The sequence below is a fragment of the Crotalus tigris genome, unplaced genomic scaffold (assembly GCF_016545835.1).
Source record: "Crotalus tigris isolate CLP2741 ecotype Arizona unplaced genomic scaffold, ASM1654583v1 scf7180000018172.2679963, whole genome shotgun sequence".
In the NCBI taxonomy this organism is placed as follows: domain Eukaryota; kingdom Metazoa; phylum Chordata; class Lepidosauria; order Squamata; family Viperidae; genus Crotalus; species Crotalus tigris.
Genome location: NW_024096864.1, coordinates 2,138,088 through 2,162,615, shown reverse-complemented (window position 1 = coordinate 2,162,615; position 24,528 = coordinate 2,138,088). Strand labels below are relative to the sequence as shown.

Here is a 24,528-nt window from a genome sequence, read left to right as displayed (position 1 = left end):
AAACATGTTTGGGTACATATGCCAAATTATACTGGGAGATGTAATTTCAGCGTGACACAATCCCATTATAGAAATTTTCTTTCTTGGCAGAATTACTCCATACCGACTCTTTCATACTATGTTTTGCTGTGCTGCAATGAAAGGCCAAAATGTACAGATAGTCCTTGACTTACAGCAGTTTGTTTAATGACCGTTGGAAAAAAGTGACTTATAACCATTTTTCACACTTATGACCATTGCAGCATCCCTATGGTCACATGATCAACATTTCAATGCTTGGCCACTGTCTCATATTTATGACCGTTGCAGTGTCCTGGGGTCACGTGATCCCCTTTTGTGGACCTTCTGACAAGCAAAGCCAATGGGGAAGCCAGATTCACTTAACAACCGTGTTACTAACTGAACAACTGCAGTGAGTCTCTTAACAACTGTGGCAAGAAAGGTGGGGCACTTAACAAATGTCTCACTTAGCAGCTTAAATTTTGGGATCCAAAATTGAGGACTATCTGTATTTCCTGTTCTGAGTCACATTCCCTTCCACGTCGTTGGGTAGGGCTTTCTTCTAAGACGTTTTTTCTTTAAAAAAAATATTTCAGAATCAACATTTATTTTCCTCCAATGGGATGAGAGCTGGGAGGAATAAAAGGATCTTTGAGTATTTGTTTTCAATCCAAAACTGGTCCAGAAAATCTATAGGATGTACTGGTTAAGACAGGGGTGTCAAACTCAATTTCATTGAGGGCCTCATCAACATTGCAGTTGCCCTCAGGGGGACGGGTGTGTGTGGCCAGGATGGGTGCGGCCTACTGGGTGGGCATGGATGAAGTGGGTGTGGCTACTGGGGGGGCATGGCCAGCTCTGCATCGTTCGCGTCAAGGGTGCCTGTGGGGGCCTGGTCAGGAGTGGGACAGATCCGAGGGTCTCTGGTAGAAGGGGGTGGGACCGGGGCAAGCATCAAGGCATGGTGCATTTCTTCATTCCTCACAAAGGGTGAACCCTCCCCAACATGCACCCAGGGGGCGGGGCCGACACGGCAGGGGCTGGTTCCTCGCTGTTTCCGGACGGCCTTGTGGAGCTAAGACTAAATGCATTTCAGCATAGATGGCCACCACAAAATTGTACATTGGCTCCCGCCCAGCCTGGGCCAGGGCCAAGGCAGTGGGGCCGTTCCCTCACTGTTTCCAGGATGGCTTCATGGGCCACATGAAATCATGTCGCGGGCCGCATCCGGCCCCCGGGCCTTGTGTTTGACATGTCTGGGTTAAGGTATTTGATGTAGTACTGGGGAGAGACAGATTAAGAATCATCCTGATGCAGAATTAACTGATTCAATTGCACTTTTTTTTTATCTGATTCAAAAAGTCAATTCAATTAGGAGATTCGGTCCAAACGTGCTTAAGTCAAATCTGAATCAAGTAGCAGCAGTGTTCTCATATATATTGCCTTGCCCCATTTCTTCTCATCTCTATTTGCCTCATTGATTTCTCTGTGTTTTTGTACGTGTTTTAAGCCATTTAATGTGAAATCACATCTGATCTGATCTGTTTCCAGCCTTCAGATTTATGCAAAAATCCTTAGAATAACAGTGACGGCATTCTTACCACCAAGCCAAAATGAGACCCTGTTAAATCATGTATTAGAAGGAATATAGTAGGACTTAGGAAACCCAATCTTCTGGGATATCATGCATCAGATGAAGCGAGCTGTAGTTAAAAAAGCTTAAATCTTTTAGAAAAATGTGTTGGGCACACCCTGATTCTTGACTTTTTTGGTTAAAATAGACTAACACTGCTCTACCCTTACAATATAGCGCAATACAAGAATCAGGTTGGCCTAATGGTTAAGATACTAAGTCAAAAACTGGGAGGTGTTGAGTTCTGGTTCTGCCTGAGGCATAGAAGGTGAATGAGGAATGTTGGGCCAGTCACTGGGAGATGGTGAGTTCTAGTCCTACCTTAGACAAAAAAGCTGACTAGATGGCTTTGAGTCAATCACCAGGAGACTCCAGTGCAAGTCCCACCCTAGGTATGAAAGCTCACCAGGAGATGATGTCACTCTCTCAATCTAACCCACCTCACAAGATTGCTGCTGGGTGTAAAATAGGAGGAAGAAAGAGCATTAGGTATGTTCACCACCTTGACTTACAATACAAAGTAATAAACATGGGATAAAAATCTAATAAACAAATCAGTAATATTAACTTGGGGAACATGCAGGTCAATTGGGTTAATTGCATGCCCTGACTACACAAAACCATTCAGACTTCTGGTCTTGTCTGCGACATCAGAGCATGATAATTTATACACTTGTTGAAAAAAGCTAGAAAACGAGATACCTTTCCTTTCTGTTTTATCTGACACTTTCCCTCCAATGGGAGCATATGTTGTATCCACAGATTCTGTGAGTCTGTTTCCTTTACTGAGTCCGTTTTCATAAAGCTGTCCATCAACTGGCTGCAACTGCCAAGTCAGGCCACATAAATGTACTGCTGTTAACGAGAGAAAGAAAGAAAGAAAGAAAGAAAGAAAGAAAGAAAGAAAGAAAGAAAGAGGAGGGAGGAAGGGAAGGAGGGAAGAAAGAAAGAAAGAAAGAAAAAGAAAGAAAGAAGAGAAAGGAGGTAGGAATGGAAGGAGGGTAAGAGGTAGGAAGGGAAGGAGGGAGGGAAGGAAAAAAGGAAGGAAAGAAAGAAAGAAAGAAAGAAAGAAAGAAAGGAGGGAGGAAGGGAAGGAGGGAAAAAAGAAAGAAAGAAAGAAAGGTAGGAGGGGAAGGAAGGAGGAAAGAAAGAAAGAAGAAAAAAGAAAGAAAGGAAGGAAGGAAAGAAGGAAGAGAAAGGAGTTAGGAAGGGAAGGAGGGTAGGAGGGAGGAAGGGAAAGAGGGAAGAAGGAAGGAAAGAAAGAGAAAGAGAGAGAAAGACAGAAAGGAGGGAGGAAGGGAAGGAGGAAAGGAGGGAGGATAGGAAGGAGGGAGGAAAGAAAGAAAGGAGGGAGGGAGGGAGGGAGAGAGAGAGAGAGAGAGAGAGAGAGAGAGGGATGGAGAGAGAGAGGAGAGAGGAAAAGATATTCAGTTTATTAATTTATGCCCACCTTCATTACCCCCCAGAATAAGATAGCAGAAAGCTTTGAAGAAGTCAATTATCCCATCCCTCTGTTTATAAGAAATTGAAATTCCAAGTATGCTAATTTCACCTTAAACTAAATGTGTAATTAGTTTCCTCATTTTCATTTGGAGCTCAGCCAATGCTGGATGATGAATTTTATTCAGCAGTTAGCGGGAATGCCTGCTATTCAAAGGACAATGGCTTTGGGAGAGAAAGACTGCACAGAAAGTAAAAACGAAAAGAGACGCATCGCTCCTCAATTTTGCATCATTAAAATCTGGCACTTCTCCTGCACAGGAGATGAGTTCTACCTAGGGTGAGCCCAGCTCAGAGCATGAAATCAATTATTCTGATAGACAAATCACAATTTTTGCACAAATCTATCCAAGGACACAATCATAAGAAATGCAACCGTTCCTAATTAAATAATCCATGGTTTAATATAATGTGCGAACATAGCCCTAGAGAAGCATACAGAGGAGAATCTTGGAGTATACTGTCAGAATGAAGAAACGTAAAAAAGGAAAGGAGCCACACTATATTTTCCCAACACGCCGAGAGTGCATGTTTATGAAAATTATTCCCATTATTTCTAGCTTTCCAGGTGCCGTCCTCTTTTGTGCTGAGACCGGTGCATCCATAGCTACAATTCCTTAGTGAATAGGAGTCAACTGGGTATAAGTTGCACCAACAGGCTGAAGAACAGCTTTTAGCCATGGACGGCCAGGCTTCTGAATGGGACATAACTTTATAACTTTATGCATGACAGATTCGTGAGATCGGCGTGATGTGCAATTAGTTCACAGGGTGAAATAAGTTGGGGGTTTGTAGTCACCGTGAGTTTGTGGTGAGGGGGGGGGGCACAGAGGGAGGCTCAGCCAATTTCACTGTATACATGTTATACTTTGATAATAAAGGGTTTATTATTATTATTATTATTATTATTATTGTTGTTGTTGTTGTTGTTGTTGTTGTTGTTGTTATGAAGACGTTCTGGCAGGTGCTTCGCCATAATGCAATTTTCTTCCACCTTATATTCCAGGCCCACCTTCCTAGCTCAAATTCAGATTGATCTATTTTATTGCACTTTATTTATGCAATTTACATGGTCACCCATCTCTGGACTCTGGGTAGCAATCCAGAAGAAGGGCTAAAATTGCCTCAATAAGGGGCCAGGCAAGATAATAACAAAGTGATTCCTGTGAAACCAACAACTAGTGGACAGATGAAGCACTGTTGTGTTTTTTAAAATATGTAAGTAATACTCTCTGGAGCTACAGATGTTAGCTGGAATTCACAATGTGAGTGGCGGGTGATGTCATAGAATAGCTGATATAAAAGAAGATACAGTTGCTATGCTGGATATGAATAGTCATAACTCACCCCTCACCCATACTTTCTAGAATGAGTACTGAAGTTGCCCCTACCACCTTTGTTTATCTTTTGTCTTTTTAAATAAGTCATGCAATGTAGGAGAAGGAGTGGCAGAACCTGAGGGTGGAGTCAAAAGAGGGATCAACCTAGAATCCCTACGTAGCCACAAGCGAACTAAGTCCAATCCCCCTTGAATCCCATTGACCCTTATCTAAGGCCAAGCAGGTGCTAAGCAGGTGCTAGCTGAGAGGAATCCCATGCATAAGCATGATTAGCAATAAATCAGTTTAATTGGACCTGCACAGGTGGACCTGAGCTTTTAGGGGACTGGAGGCTAAAACATATAAGGAACGGCTGCTGGAATTTGGTATGTCTAGTTTAACGAAGAGAAGGATGAGGGGGGACATGATAGCAGTCTTCCAGTATCTGAGGGAGTGCCACAAAGAAGAGGGAGTCAAGCTGTTCTCCAAAGTGCCTGAAGGCAGGACAAGAAGCAACGGGTGGAAACTAAGCAAGGAGAGAAGCAACCTAGAACTAAGGAGAAACTTCCTGACAGTGAGAACAATTAATCAGTGGAACAGCTTGCCTCCAGAAGCAGTAAATGCTCCAACACTGGAAGTTTTTAAGAATAGACTGGACAGCCATTTGTCCGAAATGGTGTAGGGTTTCCTGCCCGAGCAGGGGGTTGGACTAGATGACCTCCAAGGTCCCTTCCAACTTTACTATTATTATTATTATTATTATTATTATTATTATTATTATTATTATTATTATTACTATTATTATTATTGTTGTTGTTGTTATTGTTGTTATTATTAACATGTAAATAAATATATTTGATTCAAATGCAATTAAACCAAAAATGAAATAATTGGAATTTATACAATTACTCTACATATATTTTTTAAAAAATTCCTTTTTGCCTTGTAAAAAAAGGTGGTAAGATATTCTAGGGGATTAGAAGCAACTCTGGAGAATAAAATAGTCAGAATTAATGCAGGATTAGGGAGCCTTTTTTAAAAAGGCACGCAGACAAAAACCTTGTGTTTCTTCAGCAAATTAACCCAGCGCTTCAAAGCTGATGAATTCCAAGTTTCCAATGTTAATCTTGCATTATTTCAGATACTTTGACATGTGACAAAGCCACCAATCCATTCCTGGTAATTCCCAAGAGACTGGCTGCTCCTCCTCTAAATATCCCCGTGGCATTCCTCTGAATAAATAGGAAGCAGGGAGAAAGAAGCGATTTGCACAAACGATTTCCCCAGAATGGCTAAGCAGAAAGGAAATGGATGCAAAAAACATCTCCTGGTCTGAAGCATCACAGTGCTGCAAAGGCTGTTTGCCATAAAATTAGAAAGCCAGAATGACGCTTTTTGCATTGCTGTATGATACCCTACAGTGTAATGGAACGCACGGATAACCTTGAAGACAGGGGACAGGAGACGCTGCCTAGGAAACAATCAGATAAGAGAAGCAGGAGACCACAGACACTTAACAGTCAGAGAAAGATACTTAGGAGGGATCTGCCCTCATGGATCAAGCATCTAAAAGTGGAGATGGAAGTTTGTGTCTTCAGATTTGCAAGATTCTGTTAATGTAGCCCGGAAGAGAAGGAGCCTGGGGGTGGAGTCAAGAGAGGAATCAGCCTGGAATCTCTACGTTCCCACTAGAGACCTAAGTCCAACCCCTCCGTTAGTCCTTATCTAGAGCCAAAATACTGCTCACCATTAGTTGACTAGATTTTTGTGCATAGGAATGAGCAATACATCAGTTTAATTGGAACTTAATGGATGGCCCTGATCTTGCCTACCGACAAGCCTTACAGTAAAGTAGACATAGCTCAGCCAGTTGTGCTTCCAGCCTGGTTTATCTGGGAAGGGTGAACACAGTACACACATTTTCTTGGATAAAAATAACGGACAAACCTGGAAATCGGAAAGCGGTTCAGGTTAAGGATCTAACAATTTAACTGTTAATGTGTATAAATTTGCTTTAGCAAGGAAAATTCAAGAGCCCAAACCAAGAATAAATTTTACAAAAATGCTTATTGTAATAACAGGATCTAAAAGCAAACAGTGTACAGTATATGGATTTATTCTACTGCACAACTCTTTGCCATTCAGGGCAATTCAAAAAGCCCCTCCCCTGCCCCCCCAAAAACCCACCAGAAAATAGCAAAATCATACTATAGCTATATCCTTTAGTCTGATGAAATTTTGGAGGCTTTTATTCCAAGATGGTTGGGGATTGTGTAGCTGATTCCAGCATAGGAATACTGGAATATATTAAAAGCCACCAGAAATTGTGATACATACATGGTTGTGATATACACCCAGACTCTGGCATGCCCCAGAAGCTATAGTAGTTTTATGTTGGCAGAAATAAACAGTTACCCCCCCCTTCCCAGCTCTACTTTAGAAAACAGATCTGTTCTTTGCTAATTCAAGAATCCCATTTTTTTAACTAACACAAGTGTGACTTTAACAGTTGCCCTTATTTCTATTAATATTTTTAGCAGTTCTGTTGAAGTATAAAAAGGATGACTCAAGTATCCTATATTCTTCTTCTCTCTTTTTTTTTTGCATTAAGTATGGCTAGTTGTTCTTTCTATACGGCTTTTTGTGCTATTTTACACAGCAGTTCTTGGGAGTGTGGTGCCTTCAGTTTTTCAATAAAAAAAACTTATCTCTACCATTTTTACTGATCTCTTTTACTTATCTCTACCATTTCGTTCTTGGATGTATTTGGAGCTTGCGTGGTCTCAAATTGTTTCCCTTCATAATCGTTTTCTGTTTTTATTCAGATATTTTGTTCCCCTGATAAGATGGCACTTTTCCCACTTTGTCCTTTTCAACGGGCATCCGATTACATAATAAAGCTGTTCATCAAACAAAAAATAAGCCTATGTTATCTATTGGTTTGGTTTTCTGAATAGCTCCACTGAAATGAAATGGACACCAACAGTGTGAAACCACATGGATCTGATGAGAAAACAACAGATTGGTTAAAAACAGCTTCCCCTTCATAGTCTCCCAATTAACCTTGGACAGATTGTGACATGCGTGCTTGCTTTGGGAAAAAAAAGTAGCAATAGTTTATGTCGTACGGAGGTCTACAATTATAATATAACATTATACTAGACGCTGAGGTGAAGGGTTACAGGGAATTCTAAGATTTGCAATCCAATCTCATCTAGAGAGCATCACGTGAGGAAAATTGTCTTTACAGAATTAGAAGGTCAGCTCAGAAAGGGAAATGGCATGAGATTCAGGAAAGAATTTAAAAAGTCCTGTCTCCCCACAAGATTAAAACTTGGAAATGTGGCTGATCCTACCAGATGTGGTCAAAGACACCTGCAAGACTCACTGTTGTCCCAAAGATGCTTTTTCAGGAGGCAACTGTTTCTAATCTGAACCATTAAAGCCCCCCCCCCCTCAAATGTGAAGACTGGCACAATGGCTGAATAATGCAAAATAATAAAATAAAATAATAATAAAATTAAATAATAAATAATAAAATAACATAAAATAAAATAATAAAATAAAATAATAAAATAAACCAAAACCAGGCCCAAGTTTTTTTCAGTAATTTCTTCACTACTGAAATAAAGAAATTAGATGCTAGATTTACATGCTACCTGTTATTTTAGTTTGTGTTGCCTTTAACATGAGAGAGGAATGCAGTTGGAATTGACAGCACTACATCTTGACAATTTAAGAAAAGTGGTGCTAGCTGGCATTCTCTCTATTTTAATCATTCCCTCCCTTATCATGTCTAGATAATAGGTTATTTCTCTTAACATTGTGAGCGATATACTTGGGGAAAGGGTTGGTTGAAAAGGATTTTAGTTTTGAATGGATGCTTGCATGTTTTTGCAGATTACATTTCATAAACTGGATTAACCCAACATCTGCTACAAAGCCAATGATGAAATTGAATTTATTCTTATCTACCTTCTGTGTCGGCACAGCCTGTCAACTCCTACTTTGAAAAGTTTGGCAGAGAACGAAATATAACGCTTGGCTGAAACACAAGGAAATTCCCCATGGTGGATCTCTAAACTGAATAACAACAGCCTCTACGATATATATTTATCAACCCCAGATGGCTTCTCCTTCAGGTGAATAAAGGAAACACAACCAGAATGAAGTGTTTACAAATCTGGGTTGGGTTGTTTTTCGGTTGTTTTGTTTTCATGGATTGGTTTGGTCAGTCTAAAGTTAAATTTCCCATAACTTTAGGAAATATAATTGGGAAATATCAAATTAGGATGAGGTCCTAAAAGCTAAAATGGTGGGAAAGAATTGAGGAGGAAGAGAAAGAGAAAGAAAGAAAGAAATACAAAGGACAAGGATTAATGATATATACTTAAGAGATATTTAATGATAGCAGCTATGTTTTTTGCTTTCATTCTTTTCTTTCTCTCTCTCTCTCTTTCCTGATCCTTAAATCTGATTGGATATGCCACTTTGTTCTGAAATCAATTTCCATGGATTCCATCAGGTTTGCTTCCCAATATGAAAGAATTGCTGCCTTTATTTATTTGTTAAATTTGTACCTCACCTTTCCATGAAGAACTCAAGGCAGCTTATAGACAAGTCCCTGTTGTTCTTTTGCCTGAATTTCACCTTCTAGAGGAATACTGGATGGAGAGAGAAGTCTCTCATGAAGCCTCCACGGCTAAGTGGGGTCCAGAACCAGGATCTCCCCATTCCTATTCTAGTACCTTCAACATGACATCATAATGGCTCTTGGATTGAGAGGAGGTTGTACGAGATGACCAGGCTGAGCCTGAAGGAGGGGTCAAACATGTCATTAGTCTCCCTTCGTGTCAACAAGAGTTCTAAGTCCAGCCCTCCTTGAATTCTCTTGACTCTTATCTACTGCCAATTTGCTTTGATAGTTAGCAGTTCAAATTCTTGTTTAGAGATAGCATGGAATAAACTCGTTCCTGATTTCTTACACCTGACAGTGTCTGATTCAAAGCCATCCAGGGATCTTCCATGGTTGAATACTAGAACTCAGGTCTCTCAACTCTTAGTCTAGCAGCTTCACTATTAGACCACACTGGCTGTCTTATTTCATGGGTAGGAAATCTGAGTCCTTTTGAGCCCCCTTTAATTACAGATGTAGAAAACTTTTGCCATGATTTCCCGCTGTCATAACCTGCACCGTAAGCCACACACTCACATCTAGGGTCACCCCAAATAACAAGATGGCTGGCATATAACTTTAATAATAAATAAAAATAAACAAATAATAATAATACAGGATAGGTGGCATACAAGTGTAATCATAATAAATAAAAATAAATAAGGGTAATATAGAATAATATCAAAGTACCTCTCCCCCCCCCAAATCCCAGCCCTTTCCATTTTGCATTACAACCCTGTTTGTTACGACTTCAGAGTCAAAAATATTAAGAGGAGCTTCCGCCTGTCAACAGAAGAAGAGGTTTTCAGCTCTAATATTATTTTTTAATACAAATATTTAAACTTAAAGAGTCCAAAGAGGTACCATCTTAGGGAAAGCGCCATTGATCATGCATAAAAAAAGAAATGAGAAAAGGAAGCCCTTCTTTCATTTGCAAACTTTGATTATGTTAATCTACATAATGCACGTTAATGCACCTAACTGATCAGTCATTCAAGATCAACTGATCGACCGGTTCAGATGGATTTGATTAACCAAAAGCCTTGGAAGATGGCATTTCCCTTATCTAGCTGGGCACTGCTGCTCTGAGCCAAGGCAGATTTTTAAGATGGGGTTAAATTCAGAGAGAGAAATCATTTAAAAGATTTCCACAAAAGAAGAGATAAATTTCCTTCGCCCACAAGACAGACGCATGAAAAGGATTTAAAGTATAGAGAAGTAACGTCAGATTAGATCAAACATTCTAATCAAATGAGGTGTTAACCAAACAGAACAAGGAAGCTTGTGAAGATGTCAAATTGCCTTTCCCCCCTCTTCCCTTTTCCCTTTCATGAAGAGTTTGGATAAAAAGTTTGGTTTCAGCTGAAGAAATCCATCCTCAATTATGGGATTCAAATGGACTAAAATTATATGTAAGGCTATGTAGGGATTATATGCCATATTTTGCCTGATCCTTACATATTTGACTTTAATCACCGATATACAATTTTGGCTTTTGCTCTGCCCAAACAAAAGAAAAATATCCCCCTCTGTGAATGTCAGGATTTAACTATCTACTCTTCATTTATCCCTGCAGTTCAATTGAACAAGAGACCCATTTGTAAAATATATGCAGACATCTTGTGTATGGTTTTTTTCCCTAATTCTGACACTTGAAGCTTCTTAAATACTTTTAAGAACCTGTCTAGAGTTGAGGGGAAAGGACAAAGGGTTTTTAAAAATTATTATTATTATAGGAGGGTTCACCATTTCCCCCTGTTGTACCTTCAATGAACATCACCCACAAACTTGTAATCAAGAGGGGGAAAACAATGCCAGTGGAAGCAACTTTGACAATGTAAATAGAACTGAAAAGATTTTCGGCTGGATCAAATCCTGCCTGCATAATCCTGAGGTGCCCTCCTTCTCCATGGTTACTACCTGTAGTCATGTAATGAACAGCAGTTCATTTAGAAGAGGGAGAGCCTGGGGGAGGAGTCAAGAGGACACTCAGCCTAGAATCACTGCATTGCTGCAAGCAATTTAAGTCCAGTCTCCCTTGAATTCTGTTGACCATTATTTAGTGCCAATTTAGTGCTGCTCATTAGTCAATTAGGTTCTTGTGTATAGGCACAAGCAATAAATTCTCTTAACTTTTTGCACCTGAAAATAACCTTCTTTCGTTTCATTGTCACCCTTAATTTCTAAAGAATGAATTAAAGCAGTGATGATTCCTTTTCCACCCAGCAATTGGGGCTTTGGGTACTTTCCAGAGACAATTTCATTACATAGTTATTTGTTCTGCTTTCATTGCTTGGTTTATGTGACATTCCCTCCCAAATCAATCTGTTGAATTGGAACAGGATATAAATTTATTCAATAAAATAAATAGCCTCCTAACGTCATGTAGACAAAATAGCACCCTTTTTATTTGCCAAACCTATCAGGTGATTTTGAGATCAACCTCTGAAAAGACTGACCTAAAACTGTGTAAGAAAACACAGTAATGGATCAATGTTAAGTATATCAAAGTTAGATAAACAAACTCTTTGGTGTGGTAGACAGTATATGTCTCACACAGCACAACTCCCTTTTTCATCCTCCCCGTTTCATCCGTAATGCTGCAAGTTGTGTTAATGAGGATTTGTTCTCTGGAATAGTGGAAGCGAAAGATTTAATATTAAAAACTACAAAATCTTGGCTAGTTTCTTTTAAAGTATATGAACCAAGATAAAGATAATACTGACGCTATTAATAACAGCCACAATGGGAGTCTAATTAAAATAGTGAGAAACATACAGAAAATAATTGGCAGATTGGAAAGACTTTCTTTTTTTAAAAAAAAAAGTCGCTTGTTTGGTGTCTGCCAAGTTCTGTATTGACTTTTTTTTTTTTTGCAAGAAAATCTTTTGCTACCTAGAGATTTCTGAAACCATTAAAAAGTTGGCCACAGTTTCTTTATGGTGCCCAAAGTATTTTAGTAAATTGGACCTTAATTGGAACCTTGCCCTGTAAGGCGACAGCTATTTGTAGCATCCAATTGAAGGGCTACTCGTTAAAAATAATCAAGGGAATTGATTATTCTTCAGACAGTCTATGTGCATTTGGCCTTTTCAACCAAATGGAATGAGGATGAGTGAACATCCTTCAGCACTCTCTTCCCTTTCTCGTTCTCACCACCGTTCTTGGTAAATGTTTAGGATTCAGCACTGTATGAATTGACTTCTATAGCTGTAGGCCTTCCCATCTGTTCGTGAAGATTGTCAAGACAAGCGTTGCTGTTGATATTCAGTAGCTAAGTCATGTTTGACTGTTCATGATCCCATGGCCATAGCATGCCAGCCCCTCCCCCCTGTCCTCCACTGTCTCTCTGAGCTTGCCCAAATTCATGCACCCTGTGTTGATGACACTATCTAACCATCTCATCCTCTGCCATCCCCTTCTATTTTTCCCTTCAGTCTTTCCCAACATCAGGGTCTTTTCCAATGAGCCTTCTCTTCTCCTGGCTTCAATATCTGTCCTTCCAAAGGACCAGCAGGGTTGATTGAGTTCCTTTAGGATTTAGGATGGACTGATTTGATCTCCTTGCAGTCCAAGGGGCTCTCAAGAGTCTTCTTCAACACTTGATTGTGATGCTAAGGAAGTTGTATTGATGTTAAATTTGATTACAGCCGCAAGGCTGTTAGTAGGACAGTATTGGAAGAAGGAATCTTTGCCTACCTTACAAGAGTGGTTTTATAAAGTTTCTTATTTGGCGGAAATGGCAAAGATTTCGGCTTTTTTAAAGGAGCAATCTCAAGAGAAATTTTTTGTTGTATGGGAAAAATGGATAAATTTTATACAATATAATTTGGATATGGAAAAATACCATTTAGCTTTTTTATAACTTTTATTAAAACATTTTTTTTTGATATTTTATATTTTTTTCTTTTTCCGTCTTTTGTTTTCTTTCCTCTCTTTTTCTTTTATCTTTTATCTTTCTTTCTTTTTCTTCTTCTTTCTTTCTCTCTTTCCTCTCTTTTCTCTCTCTTTTTTAAGTATTTTTTTAATGCTTATATCATAAATATTTTATTATTAATTATTTTATAAGTTGTGAAAAATTGTTTAGTTTTTTTTAAAAAATTTTTAAATGGGCCTATATTCAGTTCTGGGAAGCTCGGGGAAGGGGGAGGGAGGGGTGGGTTTGGGAGGGATTGGGCGAGGGTTGTTTTGTTTTGTTTTTGTTGTTTATTTGTAAAACTTTTAAAAATTTTCAATTAAAAAAAAAAGAGTCTTCTTCAACACCAAATTCCCTTTCTAGCGGAACTGAGAGTGAATACTCTTTTCTTGAACTGTGGTGTTGAGAAGACTCTTGAGAGTACATGTAGATATCACATATATGTGAACTCTTGAAGGCAGCTTGTGTACTCTCTGCATAAAGAGAGCACATTTTGGATTGATTTTGCTTACTTGTTAGTGTAAACTCATACTTCCTACAAAGGGTCTTGGAGTCAGCGTAAGATCGGTCAATAAAATGCAGAAAGAACAGTAATGCTAATTGCAACATATAAGCCTATATTTGACCTGACATATGTTTAGATCATTGCTTTTCCCTGCCCTTGTATTTGTTTTATTGATTGGTCCTTGGCTGTAGACCCTATTCTTTTTTTTTTTAAAAAAAAATATCTACTAGGTTATTGAATGTTAAACAATTTATAATCAAACACAAATTCTGGAATTTTCCTGTAAAAGAGTTGGGGGGGGGGAATGTCCGTTCTGACTTACAAGATTCTGTTATTGTAACCTTACAACTTTATATAAAGTATAATTAGCTCATTCAGCTGTGTCTTTTCTCTGGCCTACCTCACAAAGTAACATTGACCTTGCAAGTCTGCAAGTACAGGTAGTCCTCGACTTACGACCACAATTGAGCCCAAAATTTATGTTGTTGAGTTTTGCTCCAATTTACTTCTCTTGTCACATTTATTAAATGAACCATTGAAGTTGTTAAATTAGTAACACAGTTGTTAAGTGAAACTGGATTTCCCATCGTCTTTGCTTATCAGAAGGTTGCAAAAGGGGATCACATGATCCCAGGACACTGCAACCGTCGTAAATATGAACCAGTTGTCAAGCATCCAAAGGTAAATCGCGTGACCATGGGGATGCTACCCTGGTCGTAAGTGTGAAAAACAGTCATAAGTCACTTTATTCAGTGCCATTGTAAATTTGAATGGTCACTAAATGAACTGTTGTAAGTTGAGGACTTCCTGCTTCTTTTCCCCTTGTCCCCTATACATCCCAAGAAACTAGGGAGGGTGTCCTCTGAGTTTTTTCCTCTGTCCAGATTCCTGATGTGGGTTAAATTGACTTTTATATGACCATCCCACTGGCTGTATCTCTTTGACCTGTCTCCTAAGGCAGGGGTCCCCAAACCCTGGGCCGTGAACCAGTACTGGGTTGCAGCATGCCAGAAACTGATCCGCACAAACAAGCAAAGCCCCATCCGTGGAATGCAGGCAACACACAAAACCATGCCTCCTCCAATCGTGGAAAAACCTCTCTGCAGGGAACTGGTCCCTGGTGCCCAAAAGGTTGGGGACCTCTGTGCTAAGGCCACATACAATTAGGGACATAACATTTATATCAGTACACAAACAGTTTGGGAGCTCTCATTAAAGCAAAAGGAACAATAAATGCAAGAAAAACTTCGCAACTGCATTATCGATTATTGATAAGATTTGCTTCTGAACAATGAGCTAAACATCTAATTCTTTCCTCCAAATCTCAGCAACAGAAGTGGGAAGGAGAGGTGCAATAAAGCGAAACAGGACTTACCAATAACGTAAGCCAGCAACAATGCCAGTGTGACTGTGATTGCTGTAGCACTCAAGGCGGTGCACTTCCAGTTGCAACATCTATAAGGCTTGTTAAAAGCGAAAGCCGGTCGCGAAAAAGTCGTTCTAGGAAGTGGTCTGGGAGGTGGTGAGTAAACTGTATTAGAAGTCAGAGGATAGTTCTGGCTGGCAGCGCTGAAGATAGCTGAAGATCCAGAGCCATGTTTAAACAGGAAATGCCTAGGTAAATAAAGAAGACAAAGGGCTAAGTTGGAAAAACCAGATTCACTTGCAGATTGAGGAAGGCAGAACAAATACTGGGGGCGTTTGCAGAAAGGGCCAACAATGAAATGCAGAATGGGACAACTTGCCATAGCCAACTCGCTCCGGCCAACTCACCATGGCCAACTCACCACTGGACAACTCACCATGGCCAACTCACCACTGGACAACTCATCATGACCAACTCACCACGGCCAACTAATCACTGGACAACTCACCACAGCCAACTTATCATGCAACAACTCACAGCAGGACAATTTAACGATTCTATTTAATTATTTAAAATCTCATTTTTTTTAAAAAAAAAATGCCATTCACATTTCATTCTTTCCCTCCTTTTGCATCCTTTCTTTAATGATTCTATTCCACCATTTCTTTGATATTAGTGTAACTAATATTAGTGAGTTGTCCTGTGGGTGAGTTGGCTGTGGCAAGTCGGCCATGGCGAGTTGTCCTGTGGGTGAGCTGGCCATGGTGGCGAATTGTCATAGACCCAATATAATTTGTGTATTAACCTCATTGTGCAAATGCTGTGACTTAGGTATGCAAATCAGATAGGCAGATGCATGTTCATAAGCACAGCATTTAAATCAATGTTTCTCAACCTTGACAATTTTAAGGCATGTGGACTTCAACTCCCAGAATTCCACAGCCAGCAGTGGAATTCTGGGAGTTGAAGTCCACATGCCTTAAAATTGTCAAGGTTGAGAAACACTGATTTAAATGATGATGTCACTAGGTCCAGTTTGCTGTCCATGGTGCTGGAAATACATTGCACAGTTCAAATGGTTTCCCATAGAGAGAATGCTACGAGATGAGATTAACTGCACCTTCCTAGACATGTTCCCTTAATAGTTAATTTAATTCCACTCAATAGAGCTTACTACCAGAGAAATCTGTTTCTGATTGCATTTTTTAAAGTATAAAACACACTCTTCCCCATTCATTATGCATATTTTAATAAACATAAGCGGCAGCCTATGCAATCTGAGTCTGCCTTTTACTATTTTCTTTTTAAATTAGATTTTGACAAATCTGTTTAACTGGCATTAGGCCAAATGCATATTTCACATTCTGTAGCCTCTTTCGTTCAATATATTTTCAGATGGCTGTGTTAGAGTTTATAAAACTTCTGATGCATACATAGGAAGAGACAGATCCTTGCAGTTACCTTCTGGCCAGTGATAAACAGCCTTCAGACTCTAGGCAACCTCATATTTGATAGCTCAAGTGTAATCTCCTCCATGTAAAAATAATTCCAAGTTTCAAGAAATGGTAAAAAAATTATGAAACTTTAGCAGTCAAGCCCTTTATTTATTTTAGTGTATGGCATACAATATCAGGGAAATCTACAAATGTTAGAGAGTGTGCAATCCTGACAACCTAATTGCTAGTTCATTGTATCCTTGCTGCACTGCAAGGAGGAAACTAGCTTTATACCAGCTGACTAGTATTGTTCAGGTTGCTGGCTCTTCTCTTTTCGTATTCTGTCTTCTATTCTATTGTATCTTCTATTCTATTCTTATTCTATTTTCTATTCCTATTCTATTCTATTCTATTCTATTCTATTCTATTCTATTCTATTCTATTCTATTCTATTCTATTCTATTCTATCCTATCCTATTCCCTATTCTATTCTATTCTATTCTATCCTATTCTATTCCTTATTCTATTCTATTCTATTCTATTCTATTCTATTCTATTCTATCCTATTCCCTATTCTATTCTATCCTATCCTATCCTATCCTATCCTATCCTATCCTATCCTATCCTATTCCCTATTCTATTCTATTCTATTCTATTCTATTCTATCCTATCCTATCCTATCCTATCCTATCCTATCCTATCCTATCCTATCCTATTCTATTCCTTATTCTATTCTATTCTATTCTATTCTATTCTATTCTATTCTATTCTATTCTATTCTATTCTATTCTATTCTATTCTATTCTATCCTATCCTATCCTATTCCTTATTCTATTCTATTCTATTCTATTCTATTCTATTCTATTCTATTCTATTCTATTCTATTCTATCCTATTCCTTATTCTATTCTATTCTATTCTATTCTATTCTATTCTATTCTATTCTATTCTATTCCATTCCATTCCACTCCACTCCACTCCTCTCCTCTCCACTCCACTCCATCTATTCTATTCTATTCTATTCTATTCTATTCTATTCTATTCTATTCTATTCTGTACATTTGTTCAAAAAAATGTGCCATATTATGCACTGTTTTTCCTAATTAAAATGATAGAAAGAAGAGTTTTAGTGGTATATACATTATGTTCAAAGTTTTCTGGCTTGTTTACATGTTGATATCAAGATGTATCAAAGAGGTATTAAAATCTAGAATAGCCTTATAGACAGGGCTAGCTAGATTTTGTCTTGGATTCAATTATTATGAGATAATAGCTCATAATAATGACAATGTTATTATGTAATGATGACAATGTTAATTAAAACAATATTAAAAGAAGACTCATTATCTATTGAGAGATCACAAGATGTTACTAACATTGATAAAAGTAAGGGGAAGTTCTCATCAACAATTTGGGCAGGAAATTACTGGGAACTTAAGGGTATGAAATACATGTAACAGAATATTAACTGCAGCTATTTGATTAGTTATTTACCCAGTGGAGGTGTTTCCATGTGTGTGAACAAGTTAATATTGCCTAAAGATTTAATCTACATTTTCAACAATTAACTTTACATTTTTGAAACCAACACAATCCATTTACACACTGAAAGAGTGAATCGGGGTATTGAAAAGCCAATATTTGCATATTTTAATATATGGATTTGCTTTCATAGCTCATGAAAAAGAATTTAAACCTGTGGATATCAATGTGTTGAAAAACACAAATCTTTGCTTTTTACCTGTTTCCCTGTAATTAAAGAGATTTAAAAGTTCTTAACTTCTACCATGTTATGATATATTTTATTAATTGTATATATTTCCTTATGCTTCATAGGATAGCTCAAAAACTGCAAAAATGCATTTTAACTCATATTCTCTTGGAGAGTAAATCTCAACATTTCAAAATATTAGATGCTTTATATTACAATCCTAAAACATTTATTTAGAAAGATATTCAATTAATAATGGCTATTCTGGGGGAATGATTCTACATTATTGTGCATAGTTACTTAGTCTTTGTAGGATACAATTCCATATACTAACATACATAATGCAGATGTATAGAACTTTACTGTTAACATTACACAAGTATACGAAAGTGAACATATTGAACAAATAGTATTTATTCCATGTGGAATAAATTTGTTGTAATGATGGCTTCATGAGAATGGATTTAAAAATTGAGGCGCTGTTAATATAATGAAAACTAAGAACTGGTTATTTTCTTTGATAGGTGTTCAATTAGAAACTCCCAGAATGTACCATAGAAACAGACACTGTCGGTTAGTTAATTCAGGGTTCCAAAGTCACAGTAAGCCATAACCCAGCCATGTGGTTTATTCAACGGAGCATAATTAAATCATCGACAATTTGGCCAGGTTGATGATGTGCTTGCAATGTTGGTGGCTTCTCTACCACAGCAGGAAAATGTGAGATAAGATTTTGATCAATGATTCCTAGATCAAAAGATTTTATTCAGGCTTCCTTAATGTGAAGAAATGTAGCAAGGAGATGGATTCTCGGGGTGGGGTGGGGTCCGTTTCAGAGGAGCAAGAAGCAACTCAGCCCAGATATTATGTGTGAGAGAAAGACAGCCCCTTTCTAATAGTTCCCAGAATATGTTGTAGATGCAGATAGTAGAATCCTCAATCTGGCAAGATTTTGTCTATAGGCATGAAGCAATAAAGAACTCAGCTTGGAAGAATGGTCCCTGGTTTGGAGCCTGACTATGGAATTCTGAGAGTTTAAGTCCACCAATGGTGGCTGAGGGATTCTGGGAGTTGAAGTCCACACATGTTTTGATGCACTGTTGTGAGGAAATGGATTCACTGAGTGTTCTATCTTATGATTTATGATGAATGTTTTTTTATGATTATAATCATGAATTATCACTTGTTACTTGGCTGTACACTGACAGCTTCTGCACCGGAGACAAATTCCTTGTGTGTCCAATCACACTCGGCCAATAAAGAATTCTATTCTATTCTTCTATTCTGTTTAAGGAAGCAACATCAGGAACAGAATGTGGAAAAAGGAGAATGAGGTAAATTCTGTTTGGGCTTTCTTTCCCATTCCAAGAAATGTTTTAACAATTTTTGAAGAAAAGATGGCAATTTGATTTTATTCCCCATTTTCTTCTTCCATCCACAAATGTCCAGAGTAGATTGCTGTCAGTCACAGGCCAATCAAACATGTCACTCAGAGCTTTTTTTTTTTTTTTAAAGAAGTCACAAAATTCTGAATATATTTGCCACTGAGGTTTATTGCACTCAATAATGAACAACAACTACAAAATTAGTTTAGAATGATCTGGCGCTGAACAGCAACAATTCAAACATCAAAGCAGTTTGAAAATAGCTAAGGAAGTGTGTCAATCAGAAATAGTTTCATTAGTCCTTTAAAGTAGAGATTTGAGCGGGTCGATAAGAAGTGGCAACTGTATTATTTCTAGAAAAGCTAAGATGATCATTAGGTTAGGCCTCTGAAGAAACTGCTGGCTACAATTTGCTTTAAATTGCTAGTTCGATAGAGTATTAGCATTCTATAGCCAGGACAATGTTATTTATTTTCTGTGTATTAGTGGTATAAATGGTGATGCTTAGATAGTAACAATATTCTTATAAATCCAACCTTTATCTCTCTGGATGATTACGTGCAGCATTATTTTAACCTATCACTGATGCCTTTGCTTTCTGTCTGATAAAATGGGGCAATCTTTATAGAGAGCAAAATGCTGAAAATAGCAATTCAGGAGTTTAGATATGTAAGCATAGCTCGGCACACTTAAATATTCAGTCTATAAACACAGCAAAAATGAATAAGAAAACCTACATTTTTTTTTCCTCCCAGTAGTTCCTGGAGAGGAAGAATTTACAATTTATCCAACACAATCTTTTTTTCTTCTTCCATGGTTTACAAATATTGGTAGATACAAAAACAACACACCATGGTGGAAAAATGGGGAACCTGTCTTTGTATTCCATAATTCTATACGGGGGGGGGGGAGTCTGCTATTTTTCCTTCTTTCTCCCTGTTGCTAGTCACTGAAATTGGAAACCTCTGATAAACATGACAACACAAAGGGAGCAGGAAGTGACGTTCATTGGAATATATAGCTCAGTAGTGGCGAACCTATGGCACGCGTGCCAGAGGTGGCACTCGGAGCCCTCTCTGTGGACACACGCACCGTTGCTCCAGCCCCGCCTCTTCCCACAGCTCCCTCCTCACTAGCAGCCCCCCCGGAGGAGAGTCGCCCCTGGGCGTGGCCTACGTGAAGCAGCGCAGCCAAGGACATGGTAGCCCGGCAATGGAGACAAGACTCTGCCCTTGCACCTCATTGCATGCAGATGATGCCGCAGGGCACAGGCGGAGGGCGTGGCCACCATGGTGCTACTGGGCTGCCTGGGTGATCTGTGGCAGGCCACGGAGGTGATGAGTGGCCCAGTGGGAAGGGCGGAGCAGGGGTGGGGGGGCGGTTTTGGGCACTTGGTCTTTAAAAGGTTTTCCATCAAGCAGGAAATACTTGAGCATAAAAAATGAAGATGTACACAATACTTCATCATTGTTTTTGTGAATTAATTGCTCTTAGGGTTTATGCTCTGGCAGCCCATAAGTTTCACACAACCACCCTGGTCACATATGTCAGGACTAAAAGAAAAAGAAAAGATGGTCTCTTATTTTTACAAGAGATTTTGTTTTCACTAATCAGAAGAGCATTTATCACATTAAATACAATGAATGCTGCCATATTTTATTGTTTCATAGTTTAAAAATATATAATATTGTAGAAAAGCTTTCCTCTTGCAACAATTTCATTCATCCATTCATCCAATTTCTATATGCTTAACTCAACCAAGTGAGTCTGGGTTGTTTTACAATTCAAAGATGATAAAACAATTAAAACAAAGTTGTTTATGTTATATTTAAAGTTATACTTATTCCAAAGGGTTTCAGATAACCTTTCCCACAGAAAAGATTATAGGTAAGCAACAAAGACTAAATAACTAAATATGTATTATTAGTTTCATACAAAGAATGACCCCCCCCTCTCTCTCTGTGTGTGTATGGGTAGATGTATAGGTATAATCTTTATATAAAAATACAAAATTATTTATTAGATTTATAAGGTTGCCCATGTCAGATGCAGGAGTCTTTGCCATTGTAAACAAACCAATTAAGTATTTAAAATCACTGGAATATTTCTTGTAAAAATTACCATTTCCACAAGGTCTACGTCCTGTGTTGACTTTGTAAATAAGGCTTCACCCAAAGCTTAGCTTGTTTCAGATAATATTTTTCCTTCTTCAGTGTTCAGTTTCATAAGTTTGCATATGAAAATGCATGAAAATGGTTGCTACGATTAAACTGCAGTCAAGTGTATGCTTTTGTTTTCTCATTCCAGGCTTCCTGTGAAAGGATTTTCTAAGTAGCACAAGAATAACTGAGGACTCTAAAATTGTGGAGCTGATTTGTTTTCTTTGTAACAAAATGGTGGTAATTCTTTTAAAAGTCAAACCCGGTCTACATCCATGGGTTTGAATGGATTTGATTGAAAACAGTGGTGCTACATAATAGTCCATCTTTTCTCTTACCTACAGTACCTTACAAGACAATGGAAAACTGTTTATTTCCAGTTTTAAGTCTCAGTAATTGTTTGCATTATTTTACCAACAGTTTCTCTCTTTATGCCTCTGCCTCCTTTAGAGATAATTATGCCAGAAACAGTTTGACTTTTTAAGCATATTTTCTCTGCACTCCAGTTTTCAGTTCTAGCCAGCGCTAAGCTTTTATGTATTAGCAAATTATGTTTGAGGTAAGCATATGTGTATGCCTAGCCTGCACCCTTCTAAATGATGAGGTTGATGATAACTTGAAGACCAACTTTCATGCTAGTCTGGGTATAAATACAAAAACCTGGAAACTGCAAGAACAATTTCCAACTCTTATTTATAATGAGTTTGTTCAGGTGGAATCTTTTTGATAGATCTGAAATCTTTCTTCCCAGGTTTCTGATCACGTGGACCAAGTTGCTGTTTATGAGCTAAAGCTATCAAGTGGCTCTCTGTTTCTTTTGTCTCTTTGCTTTCCTCTCTATTTATTTCCTAGCTTCCCCACAATCTCCTAGTAGAAGACAATAGATAGATAGATAGATAGATAGATAGATAGATAGATAGATAGATAGATAGATAGATAGATAGATAGACAGGGATGGATGGATGGATGGATAAATAGATAGATAGATAGATGATGGATAGATAGCAATAGCAATGCGCCTAGACCAGGGGTGTAAAAATGCCAGCCTGCAGGCTGGATGCATCATGCCGAAACTGCACCCACCCCATTGCTGGCAGTGGAAAAAAAAGTTGTGGTATGTCGCGACACGTCACATGATGTTGCGAGTTTGACATCCCTGGCCTAGACTTATATACTGCTTCATAGTGTTTTACAGCCCTAAGTGGCTTATAGTAGGGGTCCCCAACCCCCAGTCCATGGACCAATACCGGCCTGTGGCATGCCAGCAACTGGGCCACACAAACAAGCAAAGCCCCATCTGTGGGATGCAGGCAGCACACAAAACCACGCACTCTCCGGTCTGTGGAAAAACCTCTCTCCATGGAACCGGTCCCTGGTGCCCAAAAGGTTGGGGACCTCTGGTTTACAGAGTCAGCATTTTGCCCCTTAACAATCTGGGTCCTCATTTCACCGACCTCAGAAGGATGGAAGGCTGAGTCAACTTTGAGCCGGTGAGAATCGAACTGCTGGCAGTTGACACAATTAGCCTGCAATATCGCATTCTAACCACTGTGCCACAATAGACAGATAGACAGACAAAGAGGGATCCTTGTTGCTCTCTGAGCTTGGTTGTTTTTTTTTTTGCAGACGTTTCATTACACAAACTAGGTAATATCATCAGTGCCAGAGAGGTATCAATACTAGCTAGCTAGATGATAGATAGAGAGATCAATAGACAGAGATGTACAGTTAGACAGACAGATAGAATGAACTACTCAGTGACAATTTACTCTAGCATGAATTAAAAATGCTTAAGCCAGAGGTATATCCAATACATTTTTCAACTTAAAAGAATGGGATTGATGGGGCAATGATTGGGTTTAAAGCTTCTGCTTTATAGCAGAGATTTCTGAACTATTTTCAGAATCCTTCTTCCAACTGGGAACCATGAAAAATCTCAATACAAGGATTGTCAGACAGAACTTCTAAGTCTCAGCATGCCTTTTAAAAAGGTGATGCGCCCCAAGTGAGGTTAGAGTTATTGTTTAATTAGGCAGAAAATGCCAAGTACGAGAAGCATGTCAGAATAACACATATAGAGTCAAAGGCACTGCAAAATTAAGCGGTGCCATCATTTGTATTTCAAAATAGAAAAGTAATGATTCATTAAGAGAAGTGTCACATCTGCCTGATAATTACCTTCAAAATTTCTAGTTCAGGAGAATATTGCAACTGTCTAAGTTGTTGTAAATAAATCACTTGTTTCATTTCATACACTCAATCCTGGCCATCAGTATGGTGCAGCAATGGATTTTGGAGAAGATCAGACCCAACATGTATTTTCCACTCAACCATAAAATGTGTAATTTTATATAATTATTGTACTTATCTTGGGCCACCTCTCTAGTGAATTAGGACTTCTTATAGAATATGATGGATGAGGATGTTGTTGATGGTTATTTGTGTGGAAAATATTTTTTTAAAAAACTATATTTAATCAGTGTGTGTGTGGGGGGGCTTGCACACAGTTGTACGCATACCTTTGAGTTAGTCATAACTATAAAGACATGTTTCTGCAGTTTTCATGACAACATTTTTGGGAGTGCTACTGCCTTCTGCCTTACACTGAAAGGCTGTGACTGGCCCAAGGCCATCCAGTTGGCTTCTGTTGTCTAAGGCAGGAACACAACACAGATTGTCCAACTCCTAGTTCAGCACCTCAAGTACTGTTGGCATAATTTGAAACCAAGACAGCAAAACCAGGAACAGCCTTTTTGATTTGTTTAGCCATTCCCATGGCTACTGCTATCCTAAACAAACCCCCAGGAAAGATATCCTGCGGCATCAACACATTCGCTGATTTCTGGTAAGTCAGAATTCTGAAGGATGTTTTACCACTATATCTACACAAGTCTTCAAAATATAATCCAATGCTCTTCCATTCA

The 24,528-nt window shown here is 38.5% G+C and overlaps 1 protein-coding gene across 5 annotated transcripts in view; it reads right to left on the bottom strand.

Moving 5' to 3' along the window:
* Nucleotides 1-24,528, bottom strand: part of TENM1 (teneurin transmembrane protein 1) — a 324,284-nt gene that overhangs the window by 115,499 nt on the left and 184,257 nt on the right. For all 5 annotated transcript variants that reach the window (XM_039348752.1, XM_039348748.1, XM_039348751.1 and 2 more), the window contains exons 5-6: nt 14,924-15,162; nt 2,336-2,488 (exon numbers count right to left, since the gene is read on the bottom strand). In XM_039348752.1, coding sequence (XP_039204686.1) covers nt 2,336-2,488; nt 14,924-15,162 — 392 coding nt within the window. The remainder of the gene's footprint in view (nt 1-2,335; nt 2,489-14,923; nt 15,163-24,528) is intronic.